Genomic DNA, 27490 nt, shown 5'->3' with positions numbered 1-27490 from the left:
ACTTTCCATCTAGAACCTGTAGTGATGACATCCCTAGCCAAAAGCAAACTTCTCCGAACAAACGATGGATTATTCCCCAGTGGTGCCTCCAAGAAAGAGCAGTTTGGGAAGTACCTAGTTTTATAGACTTTGTAAAACAGGGAATGCGTACATTGGATCAACCGCCAAGCTTGCTTTGCCAACATCGCTGAATTGAACGCATTAATGTCTCTAAAGCCCATTCCTCCCCTAGCTTTACCAGTGCATAATTTTTGCCAACTAATCCAGTGTAACTTCCTCTCGTCTTTCAGCTGCCCCCACCAGTACCTAGCCAAGATTGAATTGATATTATCACAGAGGGATTTAGGGATTTTGAAGAGGTTCATGGAGTATGTAGGGATAGCTTGCGCTACTGTTTTGATGAGAACTTCCCAACCAGCCTTGGAAATAAACTTTTCCTTCCAACCGAGCACTCGATTGGAAATACGCTCCTGAATTTCCCTAAAGGTATTGGCTTTAGATTTGCCCCCAACCATAGGCAGACCCAAGTACTTCTCACAATCATTCATAATCCTTGCTCCCAACATAGCTCGGATAGCTTCCTTAACCTCTGGTTTAGTGTTCTTACTGAAGAAGAGGGATGTTTTTTGCCGATTGATAGCTTGCCCAGATGCAGATTCATACCTTGCTAATATGTGGAGCAGTTGATGGCATTCTTGGACCGTGGCTTGGCAGAATAATAAACTATCGTCAGCGAATAACAAATGGGATATACTTACTCCATTATGACAGGAGACTACACCTCTCAGGGATCGGTTTGCTTCAGCTTGTCGGAGCAATGCTGACAGCCCCTCGACGCAAAGGAGGAATAAGTATGGCGAGAGAGGGTCGCCCTGTTTGATTCCGCGGGTAGGATTAACAAGACCCCGTGGTTCACCATTGATAAGGACTGAATAGGAGGCTGTGCAAACAGTCTCCATGGCCAGCTGTGTCCAACTTTCATCAAATCCCAGCTTAAGCATTATGCCACGCAAAAATTGTCATTCTACACGATCATACGCTTTGCTGATATCTAACTTAACTGCCATTTGACCCTTATTGCCTTTCCGCTTATTCTGCATCCTGTGTAACAACTCAAAAGCTACAGAAGTGTTATTAGTAATCAACCGGTTTGGGACAAAAGCACTTTGAGCATCAGATATAATATTAGGCAAGAGTTGCTTAAGCCGATTAGACAGGACTTTGGAATAAATACGAGATACCACATTACCTAAGCTGATCGGGCGAAAGTTAGAGATGGACTGTAGTTCATTCTTCTTCGGTATCAACACAATATAAGTATAATTCATTTTATGCAAAAGATGACCAGAGTTTAATGCTGAAAGAACAGCCCTCGTAACATCATTTCCAGCAATATGCCAATACTTTTGAAAGAAGAAAGGGGACATACCATCAAGGCTTGGTGATTTAGAGGGGTGCATTTGGAACAACGCTCTGTAAGCTAGAAGAGCATATAATTAAGAATTAGAATAATGGTGGTCTTTCTGAGACATATACATATGGTATACCAAGTACAAATTTAAAGCTACCATCACTACCCACCAAATTTTTTGAAAGTCAATCTATGAAACACTCTTTGGTGGCAGAGTTGCTTTATAAGTTAATAGCTTCACACAACCCTTTCTCGTGCACCTTAGACTTTTTCTCCAGGCCAGCCTAGACATTTTGGGTCTTAGGCGAGAAGTAAAATGGAGCATTTTTTATAATTATGTATTAATTAAATTAAACTTATTTAATATTTTTATATTATAATATATTTCATTTAAAATCTATTTTTCTTACTTTTTAATATGTAAATTAACTAATTAAATTTTTGTATTCAAGTTTTTCTAATTCCTTTTTAATCGATAATATAACTAATCCACTTAATCTTTTTTGGGATATTGTCGATCTTAGATATGATTTTATTAATTTTAATTTTGAAAAACATCTTTCGGTAGAAGCAACTATAACATGTATTGTTTGTAAAATTCGATAAGCAATGCATGTATTTCAAAATAAATCTAGCATTTATAATTTATTATGTCAATTGGAGTATATTTTTTTATTTGTAAAATTTCTTTTAAAACTTTTAATTTTGAAAAAAAATCTAAACCATCAATATCATAATAAAACATCATGTTTGAGAAAAGATTCAAGATTAATTTTTCTTTTTTCTTTTTTAAGTTTTTCATATTTAAATACATATTTTCTAGTAGATATTTCTAATCAAACAATATATTTATAATAATTGGAATAAAAAATAACTTTAAATATAAAACAATAAACCTGATATATATAAAAAGTACTATTGTAATTTCACCAAACAATAACAAGCATCTAGCAATCTCAGCCTATACAAATAAATACATATTCATTATATTACCTATAACCCAAAAAAAAAATTATATATATATATATATATATATATAAATGCAAGACTAAAATTAAATTTAAAAAAAAAAATTTCCAAAGCAAACCAGAAGTACAAGTGTACAACTCCACCCTAAGCCACACGAGTCTTATTAGATCCTATTACACATAACCCAAAAAAAAAACGCAAGAATCTAAAACAAAAACTTCAAGTCCCAGCCACCCCAGCCACAACTCAAGCACTCGAATAGGCACCGGGCCCCATCTAGAAGTCTTATTAGACAAGACGAGGATTCTGGCATTTTACCCCTAATTTTTTAAAAAAATTAGCAACATGCCCCTGTTTGCAAACTATATAGGAGCGTGCCCCTATTTCGATACTCGATTATCCTAAAATCGAGTTCAATGAAATACTCGATTTGTAGATAATTGAGTTATGTCCGATCAGACTTTAAAAAAAAATATAAAAAAAAAAATTTCCATGGAACTCGAGTTTCAGGAAATCGAGTTCCATGCAAAAAAAAAAATTTTACAAGTGTAATTGCCCTATATTCAGGGAGCCCTATAGTGGCGTTTTTAAGCCCTATAGTGACGTTTTAAAACCCTATAGCGGCGTTTTCCTGCAAATTTTTTTTATAAGTGTGATTGGCTCATATTCAGGGTGCCCTATAGTGGCGTTTTTAAGCCCTATAGTAACGTTTTAAGGCCCTATAGCGGCGTTTTTCTGCAAAATTTTTTATAAGTGTAATCCCTCTGTTCTGGGTGCCCTATAGTGGTGTTTTTAGGCTCTATAGTGACGTTTTTAAGCCCTATAGTGACGTTTTGGAGCCCTATAGCGGCGTTTTCCTGCAAAAAAATTTTATAAGTCCCCATACGAAGTTCAAGGGGCCCTATAGTGGCATTTTTAAGCCCTATAGTGACGTTTTAAAGCCTTATAGCGGCGTTTTGGAACTCGACTTCCCTAAAATTGAGTTCCATGCTTTTTTTTTTTTTTTTTTTTTAGTTTTATTCGGAATAACTCGATTTTCTACGAATCGAGTATTTCATTGAAACTCGATTTTAAGGTAATCGAGTATCGAAACAGGGGCATATCCCTATATAGTTTCGAAATAGGGGCATATTGCTAAATTTTTTAAAAATTAAGGGCAAAAGGCTAGAATCTCCTAGACAAGACTCCATCCACAGTAAAAATACAGAATGCTGCAGAAAAAATCAAATAAGAAAGAGAAACTCAAAGAAAGATTAAAACGTACAATATCAAGCCAAGGTCGGCGGAGATTCTGGCCTTTTACCCTTAATTTTTAAAAAAATTGGCAATATACCCCTGTTTGCAAACTATATAGGAGCGTGCCCCTGTTTCGATACTCGATTATCTTAAAATCAAGTTCAATTAAATACTCGATTTGTAGAAAATCGAGTTATGCCCGATCAAACTTAAAAAAAAATATTAAAAAAAAAAAATTGCATGGAACTCGAGTTTCAAGAAATCGAGTTCCATGCAAAAAAAATTTTTATAAGTGTGATCGCCCCATATTCAGGGAGCCCTATAGTGGCGTTTCTAAACCCTATAGTGACGTTTTAAACCCCTATAGCGGCGTTTTCCTACAAATTTTTTTTAAGTGTAATTGGCTCATATTCAGGGTGCCCTATAGTGGCGTTTTTAAGCCCTATAGTGACGTTTTAAAGTCCTATAGCGGCGTTTTTCTGCAAACATTTTTTTATAAGTGTAATCACCCTGTTCTGGGAGCTCTATAGTGGCGTTTTTAAGTCCCTATAGCGGCGTTTTCCTGCAAATTTTTTTTATAAGTCCCTATACCAGGTTCAAGGGGCCCTATAGTGGCGTTTTTAAACCCTATAGTGACGTTTTAGAACTCGACTTCCCTAAAATCGAGTTCTATGTTTTTTTTTTTAGTTTTATTCGGCATAACTTGATTTTCTACGAATCGAGTATTTCATTGAAACTCGATTTTAAGTTAATCGAGTATCGAAACAGGGGCATATTCCTATATAGTTTCGAAATAGAGACATATTGCTAAATTTTTTAAAAATTAAAGGCAAAAGGCTAGAATTTCCCAGGGTCGGCAAATTGCTTTTATAGAATATACAGAAAACTGCGCGAAACGATGTCAACACGAAAAAATAGATTGCAGGTTCACGTGAAAGGTTAGAAACAGATCCAAATGAATCTACACTATGTCCAGTCAACCAATGATCCAAAAAAGACCCAAAAAAAAAAAAAAAACTAATATTATATAATATAGATAAAGTACGTGGAAGTCATTGAATCAAAACTTCCAACTGTCAAACACAAATCAACTTTATCAAAAAAACAAATATCACCGATTAATTTTATAATATTAACAAGAAGGTATTTGTGATAAACATAAACACAAAATAATTAAATACGAAAGCCAAAGTAATATCGTGAAAAGAAAACTGTTCGCACAGTCAATATCAATTCGCGCCCAGAAGCAAAGATTAAATAGAGCACAGTAATTCACACCGATTCAAACAGTAATTACAAAAATAAATTAAAATATATAAAATTTGCTTTAAATTTATTGTATATATATATCAACCATTTACTTTTATGATTAACCAAAAATAACAATGTACATATCTAACTATAAGCAAATAGCAAAAATAATAAATAAATGCGGTACATATATTAAAAAAAAAATTGCAAATAATTAATAACTCCTTACACAATTTGTGGTACTTTGAGACTCACGTCTACCTCTCAGGATAAGATGATCTACAGTACGGAGAAGAAGCACACGAGGTCCGTGCTCTACGAACTACTCTTTCTCTCTCTTTGACTCAAATGAATGCACAAAATATCTTCTCTCTGGAAAAGTTATTTCCAGAAAAGTTAGTTTTTATGAATGAGAGACTATGAATTTATATACGTTAGTGAACAGACACACGGTTCAAATAATAACTACTATGCACAGACTGACTGACTCAAAAATAAAATAATAAAAAATTTATTATTTGTATAAGAGGGCCTAGTTCACATATGCCAAAACCCAACCCAATGTCCAGCCCATGAGTATATAAACTCATATACTATCTCTTTCCTTTCCTATGTGAGACGCAGGATTTTCACCACTTTTAATAACATCTTCAAGTGAACATATTAAATGTCAATTTCTTATTCACCACATACTATTTTTCCAACAGATTTTGTATAATTTATATTTCTTACTAACCCCCTAGAAAATAATTTAGAGTTAAGAGTGTTCAAAATTTTATTTTAAAGGGTAAAAAGAAATTATATATATTGTGGAGGCCAATTATCCAGAATGTACTATTAAAATTGTATGAATTGGGCTTATGGCCCAATCCGAGAATATCATCCAATCTGAGGATGGTCAAATAAGGTTATAATGAGAATGGTATAAGAAGAAGAAATAAAGATTGTACGTGATAGTCCAAAATACATCCGAGGAGAAAAGTCATATCGAAAACGGAGATTTGAGATCAGTAAGAATGTCTTATCATCCCGGACATCCTTTAAGGTTGCATCACAACTAAGAGTCGAACATTGGATAAAGGATGAGCAAAGGGAGGCAACAAATATCTTCAAAAGCCGCTACCTCCACATTAAATGTCTCCCAACTAACTCTCTGGCCGCATTAATGTGGAGGTGATACCTGAACAGTGGTTAAACAGCCTTACAGCTACTAATTGATGGTTCTGGGAGGTGTTAAATGAGACAATAAGGAGTTCCTAGAATCTAACCTACACGTGTATGGTAGAGATGATACCAAGATGGTAATATATAGCATGAAAAGGTGGCCTAAAAAAAGGAATCGGAAAAAATCAAAAAAATCTTTGTAATAATACTGTGAACTCTTGTAACTTTATTCATCAACAAGACATTATAACATAAGCTCCTCAGGCCGTATTGAGAACATATTTTCTTATCTTACTTGTATTTAATGATCTTAAATCAGCAACTTTTATTGTCTTTCTTCTGGAGTAGAACTAGTTCTTTCATCCACGCTTCACAAATTCATTGTTTGGACTTGTTGAGCTAAAACTCAATCTTATACTAGGTCTAATCCAAATTCAGTCCTTACATATATATATATATATATATATATTTATAACTAAAGAATTTCCACTAAAGTTTACATTTTAACTAAAGAATTTCAACTAAAGTTTACAATTTTGTTTTAGAGATAATTTCAACTTATGGTGTCTGCTCCTGGTGATAGCTCTATATCATTAAACTAAGACACCTATTAGTTTTTGATATAGGTGGGGATTGAACCCAAGATCTCTTATACAACCATTAGAGACTTTACCAGTTGAACTAATTGGAACTCACAATAATCTTCCAACATCATAAAGAAAATAAACTAAATCTTTGAGACTAAAGTCTAAACAAAAGACAATATTAAACATAAAAGTCCAAACTTGATTCCAATGATTCCTAAACTTCACTCATACGCACATCCCAGCGGAAGCCCAAACACATGCTACTCTTCCTGATCAAAATCTGAAAGGGGAAAGAGGGGAGTGAGTTGATAACTCAATAAGTAACCAAAGTCCTAATAAGTTCTATCAAGCAAATAGATTTGTAAAATAATAAAGTTGCAAATAGATCGAATATTTTAATCTTAAAAATATATCTTAGATTGATTAGAAAATAATCAATTTTCCATATATGAAAGTTATAATTTACAATAGGTTCCAAAAACACATAAGCAGTTTCAAGGACTTAAAACAGTTCAAATATTCAAACATAATTCATATTCTTAACAATCTTTACAACTATGGTCACTTTATATCCCTATGACTGGGCATCAGATTCAGATGAAACTAGTCTCGTGCTAATGTATATCCTCCATTAGTTGGGTCTAGAAACACGATAGGTTCATGATACCCCAGATAGAACTAGTTTTAGTACCAATGAATAACTCCAATTGGCTGAGTAGCAAAATACCAATGAATAACCCCCATTAGCTGAGTATCAAAGTCAAAACATAGTCAGATTTTCTAAAATCATATATATTAAATCATATTTCAAATAAAAATATATTTCATCCAAATACATACATACATACATACATACATATATATATATATATATATAATCATATATTCATTAATCAAATATATTTGTGATAATTCTTTATTCTTTACTTTAAATCAATGTAACTAAAATAATTGAATAAAATTGTAACAATTATAAACAAAATTCAGTAGTTAAAATACAGTAATATAAATAAAATAAAATCAATTAGGAGAAGGTTACTTACCTCAACTAGCTTACTACAAAATAACTTCTCCCTAACACTTTCTCTAAAATCCTTAGATAACATATAAATAATTTACAAGTACCATTTACTCAATAATCAAATAATTTAAGAAAGACTTAGAGCATCCGTAGCAGCTGGTGTATAAATTATGCCATTTTACAACACCAAATACTTACTTTATTATTTTACCACATCATTTTACAACATCTCATTTATCAGATGTTTTATAACTTAACTCTATACATTAAAATAATATTTACTATACATTAAAATAATATATTATCCCTTCCCCCATTATCATCAACAACAGCAACAGCAACATCAACATCAACAACCAACAACAGCAACATCAACAACCCACATGGCAGATCAACTGCCACAACCCACAACCACCGGCCACCCTACACCACCTTATAAAAAAAAAAAAAAAAAAAACCACAACCAGAAAAATTGTTGCGGCCACAACCACCAGAAAAACAACAGAACCCACAACCCACCCACCCACAACACCAGAAAAATTGTTGCGGCCACAACCGATTCACTGATTTACTGATTTCGCACCACCGATTTCGCCAATTCGGAACCCATTCACCGATTTCGCACCACCGATTCACCAATTCGGAACCCATTCACCGATTTCGCACCACCGATTTCGCATAACAGAACCCACCACCACCGATTCGCCCATCACCAGCCGACCCACCCACCATCTCAACCCACCCATTGCCGAACCGGGTATCAAATCACTGCAACCAAAAAAAAAAAAAAAAAAACCACAGCAACAGAGATCGGAGTGAAAGAAGAAAAGGGTGAGAAGAAAAAACTAAGGATGATGTCTGAGAGAGAGAGAAAAACAAAGAGATTGAGAAGAAAAAATGAGTGAAAGAAGAAAATAATGGAGAGACGTGAGCGTGATGTTTGAGTTTGAGGAAGAAAAGTGAAGAGAAAGGAGAGAGAAAAAGAATAAAACTTATACCACACCATTTCGTACCGTTGCAAATTTGCAACGGTACTGTTCACATGTTGTAAAAATGATGGGATTTAGCACATCTGATATTTTGTGTTTTTTGAGTTTGGTGTGGTAAATGTGCCAAATATTTGACATTTGACACATTTACCACACCTACTATGGGTGCTCTAACGGTACCCAAACTAGAAAAGAGACTACTAAAAATATCTAATAACTGTTGAATGTGATCTCACACCAAAATCCTGCACAATCATAATATTTATATATATATATATATATATATATATATATCCCACCATTAATGCCCAAGTTAAAAGGCTATAACTCCCGGTACTATGTCACACTAGTCACTAGTAAAGACAAGGCAGGTGGGCCATCTTCAAGTACTACACTTACATTTACACCTTTTTTTTTTTTTTTTTTTTTTTCTTTTTTTTTTTCCTAACTTGTCAGACCTCAAACCTTTTTTTTTTTTTTTTTTGAGAGAGTTTTAACCTATGGCGTCCGCTCCTGATAATAGCTGTTTATTATCAGACCAAGACACCAATCAGTTTTTGGTGTAGGCGGGGATTGAACCCCAGATCTCTTATACAACCATCAGAGACTTTACCAGTTGAGCTAACTGGAACCCACGTCAGACCTCAAACCTAAACCTATACTTACTAGACTTTTTGTTTTTTCCCAATTCCATAAATTCGGGTACAGTTTCTTAAACAAAACTTGTGCAGAAACCTGACCCTGGACTCGTTACGCCTAAAATTTGCAGCTTCACAACAAAGTGTATATTAAAAAAATATTAAAATATTAAAATACTGAGCATAGAAAAATCTGTAGGACCCTGGCGTCCAATTTACTGAAATATAAATCTAAATTTTTATTAGTTTGTATTATTAAAATTCTTAAATATTTAAATAGTTTTATTATTGGTCAAAATGCTCACATAAAAAAATACTTTAATTTTAAATAAAGTTTAGATTTAAGATTTTTAGGTTCATATCTCAAGTATGCAATAAATCCTTCTTTACTTGAATATTTTGAGTAATCTTCTTTCTCAAAATATCTATCATTATATGCTGACTTAATTAACTTATATATAATATGATTTTAACTTTATTTTTTAAAAATCCCTTTAGTAATATTAATTATAAAATTAATCTCATAAATAGATTTACTTAAACACTCCTCCTTTTTTTTTTTTTTTTCTTTTTTTTTTTCAAGTATTACACCCATAAATACAGGCTGAATAGACCAATTACTACACCAAGGAAGACATGGATAGCAACGCCCATAATTCAATCCATGAAAATGGACATGGCCATGTCTTGCAAGTGGAGAAGGTTTTTCACATGACATCAGGAGTAGGAGAAAATAGCTACTCCCATAACTCAGCACTTCAAGCAATTCTCTCACTCTCACTTAATTTACCTCTCTTTTTATGGAATCAACTATTTAGAGAGAGTTTCCTATGTAGCCATACATGTTAAAGCTAGCCATGATGATCATTATTTATAGTGTACGTACTGTTAAGAAGAATGTTAGTATCACAACAAAATCTGTAACTTTTGTCAAGTAAGCAAGTTGTGAGTTTTGTTGTGTTACTAGCATTTTACAAAACACAACAGAAACTTGTTTCCAAAGCTGAAAAAAAATGTTCACATTTATGATTTTATGTTTATGTAGTAGTTAAAAAAATGATTTTCCATCTTGCATATCTCTCAGAAAACAGTGATATCCAAGGTAAGACCAGTGTTGGAGGGCACTGTCAGAGCTTTATATAGCAAGGAAAACTTTCCTCGTTATTTTTCCGTAGCAGACTTGGGTTGCTCTTCAGGACCCAACACACTTATAGTTACCTACGAAATGATTGATGCCATAGTCGGACTGTGCCGAGAAACTGGACAGTCTCCTCCTGAGCTCACAGTGTTTCTAAATGACCTTCCAAGTAATGATTTCAACACTGATTTCAAATTACTGCCAGACTTTTATGCTATGTTGAAGAGGGAGAAAGGCAACGATGTAGGGCCATGTTTCATAGCGGGAATGCCAGGGTCCTTCTATGGCAGGCTCTTTCCTAGCAAAAGCCTGGATTTTGTTCATTCTTCTTATAGTGTGCATTGGCTCTCTAAGGTCAGCATCTTCACACTCAAAAATATCGTTGCATTGCAATTGGTCAATGACCTTTTGGTTCAATGGAGATATCCAAAAGATCGAAATCCCCTTTCCCACTTGAAATTTATCAAAAACAAAAAACATTGCATTGATTAATTACTAATTTAACTCAATTATATGATCCACAATATTATCATGGAAATATGAGTACAAGATTTGAGTATAAAAAATAAGTACAAAAAATAAAAATAGAAAATGAATACAAACTCCACACAAACCAAATAAGCCTTTAGTGATCCACTTATTCACAAATGGCCATGCTCGAGAAACATTTACGGGATAACGTGTTTGTTTGGTACAATTTGTTTTTATTTTATTTTATTTTATTTTTGACTTTTTGAAAATGATAAGTTAGGAATAGATGTATCTTAAAAAATTGTGGCTTAAATAAGCCGTGCTTTAAAAAGATACAGTTCAAAATAGGCTCCATATCCTTGTGCACTAACCATAACAATATTTAGTCGCCTTGGTTTTTGTTGTACAACATCCTCTACACTTCTTACTGAGTATACATCTAGCAGGTAATCCATTTAATATAGAATCGTTTGGATACAGTTGAAAATTGAAAATATTGTGGTAAAATAATTTTTAAATGTGTGAATGGTACTATGAGACGCATTTTTAATGAAAAATTTATTGAAAAGTGAGGGTTGTGTGTCTCGTGAACAGTACACGGATCCAAATGCCACCATAGTAATTTAGTTGTGAATTTCAGTTAATTCAACTAGTGAAGTTCATTGTTATTAAACAAAAGATTTAGGGTTCAACTCTTGCTTACACCAAAACTCGATTAATGTCTTAACATAATAATAAATAACAATTAGCATGCAACAAACATCATAAGTTGAAATACTATCATGCAAAAGGGTTTTAGCAAATGGTGGCACATTAAGGATTGTGATATTCCCCCCTTGATTGTTTGTATTAGGGATGTTATAAATAAATGAAAAATAAAACATAATTACTATTTTATATTATGTACTTTTAAAAAAAAAAAAAAAATACAAACAAGAATATCTAAACCTTTTCAAGTATATAGGGAGGAATTTCTTGGGGGTGGCCTTAAGGTGCTGGCAAGAGGTTTCGAATCTAAGATCTCATGGATATCATGAGGCCTTAAAAACCACTAAGCTAACCTCTTGGGGTTATATTATGTACTTTTTATTTTTAATATAAAATAGAAATTCTACTCTAACCTAATCTGAAGATATATGTGTATGAAATTCTCTCGTAAAAACTTAAACTCCAGTTCTTACCCTCTACACTTCACAAGTACTTATACTTATGGAGCGACCACTGTACTGAGAGTGGACAGTGGTTATTTACTTATTAAGTAAAAGAAAATGTAATTTTTCTTTGTTTAATGGATAATTCCACCAAAAATCAGATTGCATTCTATTGTTCATTTCATCCACAAAAAAATAAATAAATCATTCCTTCATTTTCCCTTCCATTTTACGTGAAATGGAGAGGATTTTGATCAGATTTGCGATGCTCATACGAAGTGCAAAGTAATTTTTACTATTTGTAGAATATGAGAATAAATTGTCACATTTAAACAAATAATTATCAATTTCATAAAGCACACAAAATGTACAGGTGAGAAAATTCATACTCAAATTTTCATAATTCATTTTGGTAATGGCATTTTCTCTCTTTTCTTTAAATTTATTTTTATTTTATAATTATTAGGTACCTCAAGGGATAAACAATAATAAGGGGAACATATACATGGGGAAGACAAGCCCTCACAATGTATTCGAGGCATACTTGGAGCAATTTCAGAGTGATTTCTCACTTTTACTTCGCTCTCGTGCTGATGAAATAAAACTTGGAGGCCAAATGATTCTAACCTTTATTGGTAGGAGTATCAAAGATCCCACTAGTAGAGATTGTTGCCTCGTTTGGGAGCTGCTAGCAAAGTGTCTCCTTGACATGGCTGCTGTCTCCTTGACATGGCTGCTGAAGTTAGTTCTTTAACCTTTTGATAATTAAAATTTAAAATTAATTCTTCTAATTAAGGGATTTTTTGTTTTGTTATCTCACTTAAAAAGTGAAATAATGGCCACAATTTTATATGTATAGGGGCTAATTGAAGAGGCTGATATTGATACGTTCAATTTGCCTCAATACAATCCTTTCATCGAAGAAGTAAAAACCATTGTTGAAAAAGAGGGATCCTTTGTTATTGATCGACTGGAAACATTTGAAGTCAATTTGTATGCCAATGACAACGAGGAAAACAAAAATTACGTGTTTGACAAGTTTACATGTGGACAAAATGTGTCACGTTGCTATAGAGCGATTTCAGAATCCTTGCTTGCTGATCACTTTGGAGAGGCAATTATAGATGATTTATTTGAGAGGTTCGCAGAGCGTATCGGTGAGCATCTTTCCATGGAGAAGACAAAGAATTTCAACATCCTAATTTCAATGGAAAGGAAATGAATAAATCCATGAAACTATGTATCTTGAATAAATAAGATGCAAATTGGGACGAATCATCTTGTTGGACTAGTTACCAGATGTTATGCTTTTGCCTAGTCTAGCTTTGTTTTTAATAAATTGTTTCTTGTATGCTTGTAGCTATGCCATGAGTCTATGACTCTACATAGTAGACTAAGTGTTGTATTTTATGTGTGTATGGCTGTGTACTGTGTGGTCAGTACCATATATTTTATGTGTATGATTTTGCCTAGTTTACCTTGTGATCATTGTAAGTTGTTTCAATGTTAAATTAGTGTTCTTAATGCTTATCTCCATGCAAGGACTCTAAAAAAAAGTGGTCACCGTCTTGAGAAGAAATGGAAAGGAAATGTTTGCTGAGTTTCCACCGATTGTGAGTAATGGAGAGTCACAAGAACTGTGGTACAATTAACCAATCCTTTTATAATTTTTTTTTTAATTTAGAAAAAAAAAAAAAAAAAACCTTCTTATTAAATAAGATTTCTACTTAAAGGTAGAAAGAGACAAGACATGAAGAACTAAAGATTTTGGAAATAAGCTACAATATTATCACTTTCATACATAAAAGTAAACAAGAGAGGAGAGAAGAGGAAGGGTATGAGGTATTAGAGAGATGAGATAAGGAGAGGAAAGGTTATAGAAAGAATAAGTAAAAGATATTATGGTCGTTGTTAGAATTGAGAATGAATTCATTGTTTATTGATATGTATTAAAATTTAGGTAAAAAAACAAATTTACGCCCACTAACTATGCCCAAAAATTATTTTGGTCCTTTAAGTTTGAATTTGATCATTTTATTCTTGTAATTTTGCCCAAAAATTATTTGTCATTTAAGTCTCAAGTTTTTGATCATGCATGTTATTCTGGTAACCTTGTCAAAAATCATTTTATTCCTCTAAAGAATCATTTAATCTGGTAACCTTGCCAAAAATCACCCAAAATAACCAACTTCAATCATAAAGGACTAAAATGATTTTTGGACAAATATGAATACAATAGTTATGAGTTTTGTAACTCAATTGGTAAATTTTGATATTTCCAACTGAGATGTTTAGAGTTCTAATCCCCTCATATCCTTCATTATACCTATTGAATTGTAATTTTTTTTTTTTAAGTGCAATAAAATGGGCATGTATGCTAACAATATTGAATATGAAAATGTTAAAGAAACTTTGGGTAATTGTAAAAATCTTTTTTAAAGATGAACTTTCAGTTTAATAAAGAAATAAAATCATTGGTAACCTCGAAAAGATAAAATTGATGTTGCTTTGTGAATCATAGGTAAGATGCTAAGTGCAAAAATTATTTGATAACTCTGAAGTATTCTATAATAATTTAGTATTTTTAGGTGCAAAATCACACCAACTTTATATCAGTAACGAAATTATCCTTATTTTTTTTAGACTATTTATTGTTTTACACTTACAAATGTACAATATCGAAGTTCATAGAATGTCCACACCTTCACATTAAGAATTCATATTTTACACCATGACATGAAAGATTGTGAAAACTGTTATATCATATATCATGCATGCAAAACCCTTTCTTCAATCCCTTCTCTCCAAGCTTTAGGCAGAAAAATCAAAATATATGAAGTGCACTGTTGAGTTGACTCTTGAAAACTCAACTCAACTCTTGAAAACTTCTTAGTACGTAAGATATATACCATGCCAATTCAACCCAAAATCATTTGTATAAATTAATATCCAAATGACTTAATTGGTTTCAAGTCGTGGCCATTTTCTAGTCTATTGCAATTTGCAAACAAAACAAAAGGATTGCCTTAATTTCCCACAAGCTGCAAGGTGATCATCAATGGAGAAGCAAGAAGCTAAAAGGCTTGGCCACCGGTTGGTGCTTGTAGTATATCCATTCCAAGGCCACATAAATCCCATGCTTCAACTTGCCACAATCCTATACTCCAAGGGCTTTTCAATCACCATAGCACACCCTCAATTCAACTCTCCTAACCATGAAAATCATCCTGAATTTCACTTTGTATCAATACCAGATGGCTTGTCTAAAACCAATTTCTCACCTTCCAATTTCATGGCTGCGATATCGGCTCTTAATAGTAATTGTGAAGCTCCATTTCAGCAATACATGGAGGAGATGATGAAAGTAGAGGATCCACATGATCGGGTTGCCGGTGTTGTTTATGATGGGTTCATGTACTTTGCTCAAGCTGTGGCTAACAATTTGAAACTTCCTGGGATTAATGTGCGTACAAGTGCAGCTGCCACCTTGCTTTTGTTTGCCGTCTTTCCTGATGCTCATCATGAGAAAGGCTATATTTCCTTTCCAGGTACGTGTGAATTTGAAAGCTTTAATTTTGGGGTAGACAATTCCTTAGGTGAAAGTACATTAATTAAGTTCTTCAATTAAATTTAAACACATAGCAGTATTGAATTTAATAGTCTTTAGAAAATATATATTGTATTTTAATAGTCAATACAACAATGCATTTGAATTGGGTTCTTCAATGGTACAGAGCATGCTCAATTCTGCTAAGGGAAGAACTGTGGTAACATAGTATACAGTACTGTTGAAAAAAGCTAACAAAAATTGAAAGCATGGTATCCATGGTTATACCAAATAGTTGATGAGTTTAATCAACATATTAGACTTGATTAACTTGATGATTTAATTTGGTACTTTACATGAGAAAGATAGGTTTTCTGAAGCTATTGTAATTTTTTTTTTCTTCTCATATGGTCATAGCTAGCTAAGATTTCTAACTAATTGTATACTTGAAGCAGAACAATATTGGAAAAGAAAATCGAAATACTTGAGTGAGAAATTTTATCTTGGATAGGGGTAGTCACTTTGAGATCTAAAGTTTTGACAAGGAATTTTAATTGGGAATTAGAAATTATTCCTCTATCTTGACATAAACATTTGATAAACGGTTAACTGTTAACTCTGTATATGATTCTAATTTAACTAGTATGATTATGTGGAGCTCACTATTTAAGTTCATAGATAATCCAAGGTAATAGATCACGTTCTAATGAAACGTAGAATTGTCAACTAACAATTCCATATGGGCTTCTAATCCCTTTTTTCATGTTGCTAGATAAAAAAAAAAAAAAAAAATTAAATGCTCTTTTTTGGTAGTAGATATAACATAATTTAAATTTACAACATCCTTTTTTAATTTTTTTTTTTATAATTGTTTTTTATTATTATGTCATGACATTAATATTTTTTTTCTTTTTATGTTACAGAAAGTCTGGCTCAAGCCCCAGTGCCGGAGCTTCAGTCCCTTGATCTGAAGGGCCTACTAGGATCCATAGAAATCCCAACTCCAATATTGGAGCTGAGAGCCACAGTGACAGATGCAACAAAAAAAGCCTCATCAATAGTAGTGAACACAGTGCACTTCCATGAACAACAAACACTGACAAAGGTTCAAGAACATTTCCCATCTCCAGTTTTTTCCTTAGGCCCTTTCCATAAACTAGCTCCATCTGCCTCTAGTTCACAACTGAAGGAAGATACTAGTTGCATTTCCTGGCTTGACAAACAAGCCCTCAAGTCTGTAATTTATATAAGCTTTGGTAGCATGGTAAGCATGGATGAGAAAGAGCTGGTAGAGATAGCTTGGGGCTTAGCCAACAGTGAGCAACCTTTCTTGTGGGTGGTTAGACCTGGTTCAGTTCGCAAGTCGGAATGGATTGAGCTATTGCCAGAAAGTTTCAAAGAAAGAGTAGAAGGAAGAGGTTGCATTGTGAAATGGGCACCTCAAAAGGAAGTTTTGGCACATGGTGCAGTGGGAGGGTTTTGGAGCCACTGTGGTTGGAATTCAACACTGGAAAGTGTTTGTGAAGGAGTTCCAATGCTATGTCGACCCTATTTTGAGGACCAAGGTTTGAGTGCAACGTATGTGTGTAGTGTATGGAAGGTAGGCTTGGAATTGGAGGGTGTTTTGGAGAGAGGGAAAATAGAAAGAGCTATAAGAAGACTAATGGTGGAAACTGAAGGGGTGGAGATAGGAAAGAGAGCAAAGGATTTAAAGCACAAAGCTGAGCTTTTCCTGAGTGAGGATGGTTCAACATACAATGCCTTGAATGAATTGGCACAGCATATATTGTCATTCGGATGATGGAGGATGAGGCCAAATTGCAACTCAAATTGATATGTATTATGTACACTCATATTTCTTTTTTAATTATTCGCATAATGCAGCCTCTTAAGCTTGCATTTGAAACTATGATTGTAGAGCTTGGTAGTAATTGATACATTGATAACTTCATGATCTGAAAATGCTTAACGATACTTCATGGATCATATTGGTAGTGGTACTAAGGTGCTGTAATTTTGTGTTAGTTTAGTTGCATTCATGGAGCCACGGTTGAATCTATAAACCATGAGTCCCTGACTCACAAGTGCTATTGGCCTTCTTAACTAGCGTTTGTAGCCGCTTTGCAAGAATGACAACAAAATTAACTTTCCCACCCATACATATGATGTTTGGTTTGCATAGTTGGGTTGACTAATCTAGTAAAAAATTTACTTGATGATTGAAAAACTAATTTATTATTTGGTTCAAATTAAAAGCTTGTAAAGACAAATTATTACTTCCAACACTAGCATTTGATGCTCTGTGGGAACAATAAAATATTTGTGTAGAGGATAATAAGGAGATAACGGATCACCTCATCTGATTTCTCTTGTAGGATTGAATCTTTCCATTGGAGCACTGTTGAATAGTATACTATAACAGACCGTTTTGACACATTGCATTATCAAACTTACCCACTGATGACTAAAACCCAATTTCTGAAGACGATATATGATAATAGCACGATGTTTTTCTAAATAATATTCATAAATAGATGATCATATCATCATTATGTAATAGATTATTAGAATAATAAAAATGACATCAAAAGCATCCTTCCATGCACATAAATGAATCATTGAACCTACTTAAATGGTTTGCAAAAACTTGTTTGCCAATTTAGGATAGGAGATTTCTCACACTCTTAAATCTCAACTATTCTAAGGACACATACTTTTCCATACAATTTGCCACAACTTGCACATTTTTTAACTTCTTGTTGGATTACATCACTAAACTTGGTTCAACAATATTGACTTTCTCAATATGACTTATAATGCTCGGAGAAGAAAACTTGGTCTGCCTGAGCTTGGACCTATTGAGGTTTAGTTATCATCAACTGCCTTCATCTTCATCTTTATCTTTGTCTTTTTCTTTGTTTTATTGTTATACACCAAAATTCAAATATTTCATTTGCATTACATGTTGTTTCACTTACAAATATGTTTCTATTATCGTAGGTTTTAGTTAGATCAACTGATAAAGTCCCCCATCGTCGAATAAGGGAACTGAGTTCGAATTCCGCTACACCAAAAACCAAATTAATTATCACCTATAAAGTAGAAACCATAGGTTCTAATTCTATTGTATTCTATAAAAATAAAAATAAAAATAATAAGAATAAGTGTTTCTATCATTCTGTGAGTTGGGTTATTAGTTGTTACTCAAAATATATTTAACAACTTAATACATCTAAGGTTTGTTTTGCAGAACTAAGTTTGTTTAAACTCATTGCCTCACAATACTGAAGTACTTTTAACTTTTAAGCTCTAAATAAGCTATTACAGAGACTTGAGAATCTGATGGTTGTACTAAATCCTGTAAATCAGTATATATTGCTTGTATTGCGTGTGAGCCACCCCAATTAGTTGACAAGATATATCTTAAACCCTAGTTTATTTAAGGTTTAGTTGAATTAAATTTTCTAATATTTTAACTGGAAGGAGATGAGTATGAATTCCTTTGCGTGATATATGATACTTAGGACAAAAGCTACAACAATGGCATTATAGTTTGTTCTTTGTGAAATTATTTTGGGAATCTGATGCAGGATATTAATGCTTGCTGTGTCATATTATCCGGACTACTAATTTTTTGAATTAACGTCCCATTGTGTCTTTGATATAAGACACAATGGGAAGTTAGAGAAAATATCTGTTTTCTCTAAATCCATGTGGGACCTATTTTTGGAGGATAATCATACTTGGCCAATTCTCTTAGGCTTCATTTGGTTGGGGATGAAAAAGTGGGGGGATAGAAAAGATTTTAATTTTCCCTTTTAGTGTGTTTGGTTGGAGGATGGAAAAGTAAAGGGGTGGAAAACTCCTTTGTTTAGTTGAGAATAAAAATGAGAGGATAGAAAATATAGTTTGTATAAAGTTACTCCTATGCCTCTCTATTACATAATATAAGAAATAATTTTTTCATAATCATTAAATAAAAATAAATATACTTTTCCATAATTCCATTATACAATATATATATATATATATATATATATATAAGAGTTGGGTTCAAGTTACACCTGGTGTAATTAACTCTAAGCAATGTTACACCACCTAATAAATTGTTATTGAATTAATATTTTGAAAATTCAACTGTTGAATTACATGTTCTATATGTTCTTAACATGCATGCCAATTTTCATATCAATCGGATGTTATTTACCATTTGATCCATAAACTCATCTTTTATGCATTATTTTAAATTGCAAAAATTTGAAGTGAAAGACACCATTTAATTAAAAAGAAAATTTTGATTAAAAAAAAAACCCAAAACCCACTGTTTGATTTAAAAAAGGAAAACCCACCACTTGATATAAATAAATAAAGGCACATTTTTTTTTTGGGGGGGGAGGGGTGGGGTTTGTAGTTTTGGTGTTTTTTTTCAAGATCCCTCTCCTCCCCTATTTTCTCTCCTCAAATCTCCCCAAATTGGGGAGAGAGGATTTTGGTGGGCCCAGGGAGAAATCACTGCGGCCCCCACCAAAATCCCGTCCCCTTTCCTCTCCCAACCAAACAAACCTCTCCCCCATTTTCTCACCGATTTTTCCCTCCCCCTTTTCCATCCCCCTTAAAATCACCCCAACTAAATGGGACCTTATGGATTTCTTCTTGTAAATTTGTTCTTTTGTGATCTAGTTAGGCAAAGTTGACCTTATAAGATGGAAACTAGATTTTTTTGTTCTCTTTTTAACATTTTGACAATAAGTATTGGGTGCCATTATATTAATTAGGAGATGGTATGTTCTGGCTTTAGTGAAGTCAACTTTACCTTTTATAACAGTTGAAGTAGTTTGAAATTAAGACCCTACATTAGGGTCAGGATTCTCAGGAAGGCTAAAATGATGTGGATGCAATTATGAGAAGGAACCTAGGTGCACGTGGTGTACACAGGAGTATAAAATCTGTGTTAATTTTTTTTTTTTAAACTTGTGATTTGTTGCATATCTTGAGTTATATAAATTACTCAATCTCTCTCATATTAATATGCTGTTTTATATGCAGGTTCTGGGTGCAGACTTGGCTATCTTGGACGAAATTGATTCTGGACTGGATGTTGATGCACTTCGAGACGTAGCAGCTGCAGTGAATGGGCTTTTGACTCCAAAGAATTCTGTGTTGATGATTACTCATTATGCAAGACTTTTGAATATCATAAAGCCTACATATATACATGTTATGGTAAGTCATTCGAAGATCTTCAAGAATTACTTAATTTTGTTTTGGGTTTAGGGTTTGCCATGATGTGGGGGATTGGGTAGGGCATGGGACTATTATGTAAAAAAAGAAGAAGAGTTATAAAATCTTACATGGCATTCAATATGAAGCTTTGACTTGCGTGTATCTAAGAAAATTTAGCACAATTTTGTTAAAAATGAGCCTAACTATGGTCTGGATAATTGTGCAAGGTTGGGATAAGTGGCAGAATCCCTCAAGTTGAGGTTTGGTTGGCCTCTAAGTTGGCTCAACGCCTCAACCATTCAAAGCTGCAACTCTAGCTTTGATTTTTGCTATAGCCTTGATGATGGCATGGCTCAATAAAACTAATGGTTGAATTCTATATGGACTGTCTTCAAGTGCCATGGAAAGAAATGATTTCCATTAGAATTGAAAAATTAGCGCTTTCTTTTCAATTTTATTATGATTTTGTTGATCTATAAATTGATTCATCACTTACATGCACCAAATTATGCACTAAAGTGGATATATTGATACGGTCACAAATCAGATTTTGGTTCCTGTGCCAAGGCACTCCTTGTGCAATTGAAAAGGTTGTAAATATTATACAACTTATGAAATTATTTCTAAATCCCCGATGAATCACAATATAATTATTTCAATCCATGGTTTTTAGGAGGACGGGAGACAGTTCGATAGCAAAACTTCTGGAGGATGAAGGGTATCAAGCAATTTCTACAGTGTAACTGCATGGAAATTGATTTCGTTACTCTCTCTCTCTCTCTCTCTCTCTCTCTCTGTGTATGTTTGAGTAAACTCATCATACTTTTATTAGCTCCATTTAGTCAAGAACTCTGCAATTTCAGTTCTCTTTGGTACCTTTGCACTCCAGATGTATTTTAAGGCTCCTAAACATTGCCTCATTTGTTATGGTTGTTGCATTCTGAATTGCTTTCTTAGTATATACTTTTCATTCAAATGTTATTATAATTGTGGTTTTAGAATCGACATCTTGAGGAGCCTTATGACCCAAAAATTAATGGAATTAATTTTAAATTGGCCTTAACAGGATCCATGCATCGAAAAGAAGTGGTGATTGATTTGTAATCACTGAGGTCCAAGTTTTAGAAGCAGGCAATCAATGTTTCACTCTTGGGGTTGGCTCTTGTCAAATTACGTGCCTCACCATGCTTCCTTTACACTTATTATACCTCAAATTTAGTGGTTTCTACTTGGTAGCTTTCCTATTTGAAAGGCTCTTGGAAGCTTATTGCAACGGTGTGTGAGGATTGGAGCTCCTGCTTGTACTTTTGAGATCAGAAAAAAGAATGGCCTTTTGTCTGATTCTTGCAGTCTCACATGTTTAATTTTAGTAGATATTTTTAATTTTAGTAGATATTAGTGAAACCAGTTATTTTTTTTGTATGCACTACATACAATTGATTCTGTAATCATTCTATAGATACCAAGGACTATAATCCTCTCAAGTATTTGATTTTCTGGTGTCTTCCATGTCCTCCCCCTAGCATTGCAGAGGAACATATTCCAGTACATTGAGTTTAATCATTGTTTCCTACAATGGAACACTCCAATGAAACCTAGCATTCCAATACACTTGTATGCTGGCACTTCTTAGTCTTTGATGTAGCAGTCGTATGTTGAAGAAGATTCTAGGGTTTTTGGAATTAGGGCTAGGGATTGTAAAAGATTGGGGAATTGATGAAATTGGTTGGGAACTACTGCAAACAGAACTGGTTGCACTTGATGGAATTCCTAGAGAGCAAAATGAAAAGCATAAGATAACTACTAGCACCATGCCAGTAGGTTCCTTGGAATCACTTCTAGGTTCAGTTTGTTCAGTGGAATAAAAATACTTTAAAGAAAAATTATGTGGTTTTGTTGTTTTGTTGGGATCTAGAAAATAATTTTCTAAATTTTTATTTGCACAGAAAAATCTGAAGTTACAATTAACCCCAAAAAAAAAAAAAAAAAAAGTTGATAGATGATGGTGGGAGAATCAGACAATTGGGGGAAGGTGGTAGCGGTGGCGATTTGGAGTAGAGGAGAGGTAGATGGAGGACATGACCATGACAATACTTGGTAAGTAATCAATACCTGAGGGGCCTAGTTTAGGACCATAACAATACTTGGTAGGTTTAGTCATAACCTGATCTTAGTTTTATCGGGTTCCAATAGTATTAACGGGTGGCCTAAGAACTAATTTTGTCTTCCCGTAGATTCGATCGAACTCCGGGCATTGATATCAACCAAACCACATGGGAATAAATCTTTGCCTTTGGACCATTCACCATGTTAAAGTCTATATTTCCAAGGAGCTTGCTAAATCCAATATTGTAGCTCATCTCAATTTGACTTAAAATGATCTCACATCATTTGCATCAAGCAAATAATATTTACTTGTAATTTTATGAACCCATTTAAGTGAACTGTGCGACAGCTCGAAAACTCATGTGCCTTTGATAAGTGGCTGGACTAGTTCCATGTACATAATCTGACTACTACTTGGACTCACAAGTTTTTTTGCTTGGTGTTTTAATTGACAGCAAACCACTGGAAATCGAGGCATCACAAAAATTTGATGCTGCAATTGCTCTAATAAATTATAATATAATTGTTTAATAACAATGCATGGATTACAAACAATTAGAAGGAAATCATCTACAATATTTCAGTGACCCAAGACATAAATTGGGATTGAATGGTTTCTATGATTCTTTTTTCTTTTTTTTTCTTTTTGTCTAAAAACATTGACAAGTAGTATATTGACGCTGATCAAGATTACCCCTGCTCTCGAATATAATACAGCCATCTCTCTCTGACCATGGAATTCGTCTTTCAGTAAGAAATGGTTTGAATGTCATCAACACTCCAATTGCCTCATGAAGAAAACCAAATTGTCACCTATATTTCAACCTAAAATTTGAAGTTGTTTAGTCTCAAAATTTGTTAGGATCAAGTAAGATCTCTCTACGATTACTATTCTCATCAAACTCCACTCTTAAACTTTTCATATAATAAATATGCTGAATCTTTGTAGTGTTGGACAATAAACAAAAACCGTTTGAAAAGACACATTGACGACACATTATCAACTTTAGTGTTGAAGTGAGACTATAACATTCATTTTGGTTCTTATATTTTTAAATTTGCTATCATTTTGGTCTCTATTACCATCTCATTTATACAAAATCTTATATTAGTAATGTACTACATTACTAATATAAGATAGTCTTTTTTATAAGTGAGATGACAACAGATACTAAAATGATAGCAAGTTTAAAATATAAGGACCAAAATGAAAGGTATGAAAATCAAAGGCCAAATTAAAAATATGACCAAAATATAGAAATTGAAGAGTTTTTGCTTTTTAAATAATAAAGTGAATCCACTGAGTCCATGGTTTTAAAATTGAATCAAACTCATTGGTTTAATTGGGAGTCAAACCCTCAACCGATCTGGTAAAAATAGTAAAAATCGAGAACTATACCCATTTTTTTATTATTTGAACATTCTGGTTTTTAAAACTGTCACCAAACCGAGGTCATTTTCCCCAACTCAATCAAAATTAGTCTAGCTTGTGGACATCAGAACATTGAATATCTTGCATAGTTGGGTGGACTAATCTAGTATAAATTTACTTGTCTATTGAACAACTAGTTAGTATTTGTTGAGGTTAAAAGCTTGCAAAAATAATTATTACTTCTGAGAAAGTATCCCCTCTAATTACTTCTCATTTTTAGAAGGATGTGAGACATGTGTTATTTATTTTATTTTAAAATACCACGTCTTATATTTGGGACATTCAATTGGAGGGAATCCTATACCATTACTTAGAGCCACCTACATTTGATGCTTTGTTGGAACAATAAGCAAACAACAAAATGTACAAATACTATAAATAAATGGGTCATGTTAACGAGTGTCCTAAGGAAGAAGGTTAAAAACTAAAAAATGTTGAGTTATGAGCTATAATGTGCACACACTTTTCAAAAAATAAAATACGCGAGTTAATAAATCATTGGCCTGTATAGGCACGAATTTATTGTGTTTGTATGTGCTTTTTTGGATATACATATATATATATATATATATATATTTATATAGTTTGACTTTATTTTTATAGAAATAATGTATAAAAACATTATTTAATAAAGTATTGAATGCACCATAACCAATGCTCTTAGAGCATTCGTTACCATTCATAAGATTTTGAATACAACCTAGAACTCCAAGAAACTTCCCAAAGAGACATGGAATGTTTTTTTTCTTTTTATAGAAAAAGTTATAGTGAGTTTCCCAACTTTTCAAAAGCTACAAGAAGGAGATTTCCTAAACTCTAGCCCAAAGATGTATCTGAGTCACCAATACATCTTTATACCCTTTTGAACTTTGGACCTCGGCTTGGATGAGGCTCCCGCCTAACCGAAATCACATTGGCATGATAGGAACATGATGCTATCTTAATAATATTCATAAATAGATGATTTTATTATCATTATGTAATAGATTGTTGGAGCACTCATATCAGTTAATGTATAATAGCATAAAAGGTAAATTTTTTACATCTAACTCCAAAAATAACCAACATTGGTTCATGTAAATTTAGATTGTTGCTATAGTAACCGTGTGTGTATATATATATATATATATATAGAGAGAGAGAGAGAGAGAGAGAGAGAGAGAGAGAGAGAGAGAGAGAGAGATGATTTGAGAGAGTAAAAAAATTATAAAGAAATAATATTATAATGAAATGTAGTATAAAATAAATAATCTGATGTGAGTGCTTTTTAGAAAAGTGGTTATGTAAATTTTTTTTTTTTTTAAAGTATGTTCTTATACTAAAATAATCATGAATTTTTGCACAGACTAATGCGAATGATCTTAGAATAATCAATAATTAAAAAATATTAATACGGTAATCATTGTTAGAAGAATGTTACAAGGTACCTAACACTTTTCATGCGCATAAATGAATCCTGAAACCGACTTTAATGGTTTATAGCTACTTTATCACCTAAACCTCGGTCAATAATAAAATCAATTAGATATTAGGTGACCAATCACACAAAAAATCTTATGATTGGTAGAGACTTAACTCACACCTCTAAACTCGAGACCTCACCAAGGGTCAATTTTGAAGTTGATTAAGACAGTCCACAAACATTGCTTGACTTAGAACCTACAACATATTGGAATACTCCATCCTACTACGCTAAATAAAGTTTGACATTCTTTCACTTCCATCTGAACAACTCATTATTTATATATCTTATCCCTATCTAAAAGCATTAACACATGTTTTAAGATAAGCAAAAGTATAAAACACATGGAAATCAATATTGTACTGGTATCAGCCATACCGGAAAAATATACTATACCGACCATTAAACCGATAATGATACTCCTCTAAAATGTACCCAAAAATATACCGAGTTGTACCAGGCATATTTCAGGTGTTTTAGCTGGTATAGGTTTTTCAACTAGTACAATTATAATAAATAAAAATTAAAAAAAAGGGCTAAAATTTTAAATGTTTATATTAAAAAAGATATGTTATTTAACCTAATATATTGGTTAATGTACTTAGGCTAATTTTTAGGCTTATAAAATATGTGAATTTTAAATTTTATGTTGATAAACATAATTATTAATAAATTCATATTTACATAAATAAATACAAACATATACATATGCATAGAAATATATAAATAGCGATAATCCTGAAATTGTACATCGGTATCAGCCAATACCGAAATATTTTGTTTCTCTTGCCAAACCAAAACAGCTTCCTATACGAAATTGACTCTCTTAGTAAAACATAAACATCTTCAATCATACAAAACTAAATACACACACAAAAATGTGACATACTTGTATAAAAACGTTTTGTCTCACCAGGAAAAGGTCAATGCCCACGATTCAAAATTATCAGGCTTGGGAACTCTCAGTCAAATTGTTCCCTTCATGAGCTTATGAAGAACAAAGTTCTCAGCATCTTTTTCTTAATTGAAACTTAAACTATACAGAAAGCTAGTTGTATGGATCACATTTATTATTGTTTGGACCTTTATGGATTGTTTAGTTGGGCCAAAATCAAGTCAAGGGAGAGGTTTGGCTTTAATGTTGTGTCTTGATATCAATTCAGTGGTTCAAACTTCATACTCTTTCACAAACTCTTGCTGATTGCTGATTCTCTTGTTGTAAATGGTGACAATGTGAGTCCCTAGAATATTACTGGATTCTTATGGAAGCCCAATTGAATCTTTGGCTAAATATTGCTAAAATCTGAATTTATACACTTTATGTGCATGTGCCGAGTTTTTTAGCTAAATGAAGAGAGATGTAAAACGAAGCAACAGTTGTGCCAAATTGCTTAGAGGAGAAAGGAGAGAGAATGAGAATAAGGGCGTAAAGGAGAGAGGAAAAAGAGAATGGAACACTCCAACAAAACCTAGAGTTTGTTCGTGGCCTTTTTTTTTTTGTTGCGCAGCCACGTGTTGTCCTTTGAAAGGGTGACCTTGTCAGACCCGAATTTTTTTGGGGAGTTGAGTCCAGAACTCAACATTGGACCAAGTAGTCCAATGGCTTCCGGCGTATTTTTAGGCCTACAAAATATGTAAAACCCAAAGTCTAAGAATCATGATAATGGTTGAAATAATAGTTGAATAAAGTAATA

The 27490-nt window shown here is 33.1% G+C and overlaps 1 protein-coding gene and 1 pseudogene across 1 annotated transcript; both read left to right on the top strand.

Moving 5' to 3' along the window:
• The first annotated feature begins 9865 nt into the window (after positions 1-9865).
• LOC126722054 (S-adenosyl-L-methionine:benzoic acid/salicylic acid carboxyl methyltransferase 2-like) overlaps positions 9866-27490 on the top strand; it is a 55335-nt pseudogene continuing 37710 nt past the window's right edge.
• LOC126722052 (UDP-glucose iridoid glucosyltransferase-like) lies at positions 15039-17439 on the top strand. Its single transcript, XM_050425209.1, has 2 exons — positions 15039-15574; positions 16497-17439. Exons 1-2 carry the CDS (start codon positions 15085-15087, stop codon positions 17372-17374), a joined length of 1368 nt encoding a protein of 455 aa, XP_050281166.1. The 5' UTR covers positions 15039-15084; the 3' UTR covers positions 17375-17439.

Source organism: Quercus robur, chromosome 4, assembly GCF_932294415.1.
Source record: "Quercus robur chromosome 4, dhQueRobu3.1, whole genome shotgun sequence".
Classification (NCBI taxonomy): Eukaryota; Viridiplantae; Streptophyta; class Magnoliopsida; order Fagales; family Fagaceae; genus Quercus; species Quercus robur.
This window is presented reverse-complemented; position numbering and strand designations above follow the sequence as displayed.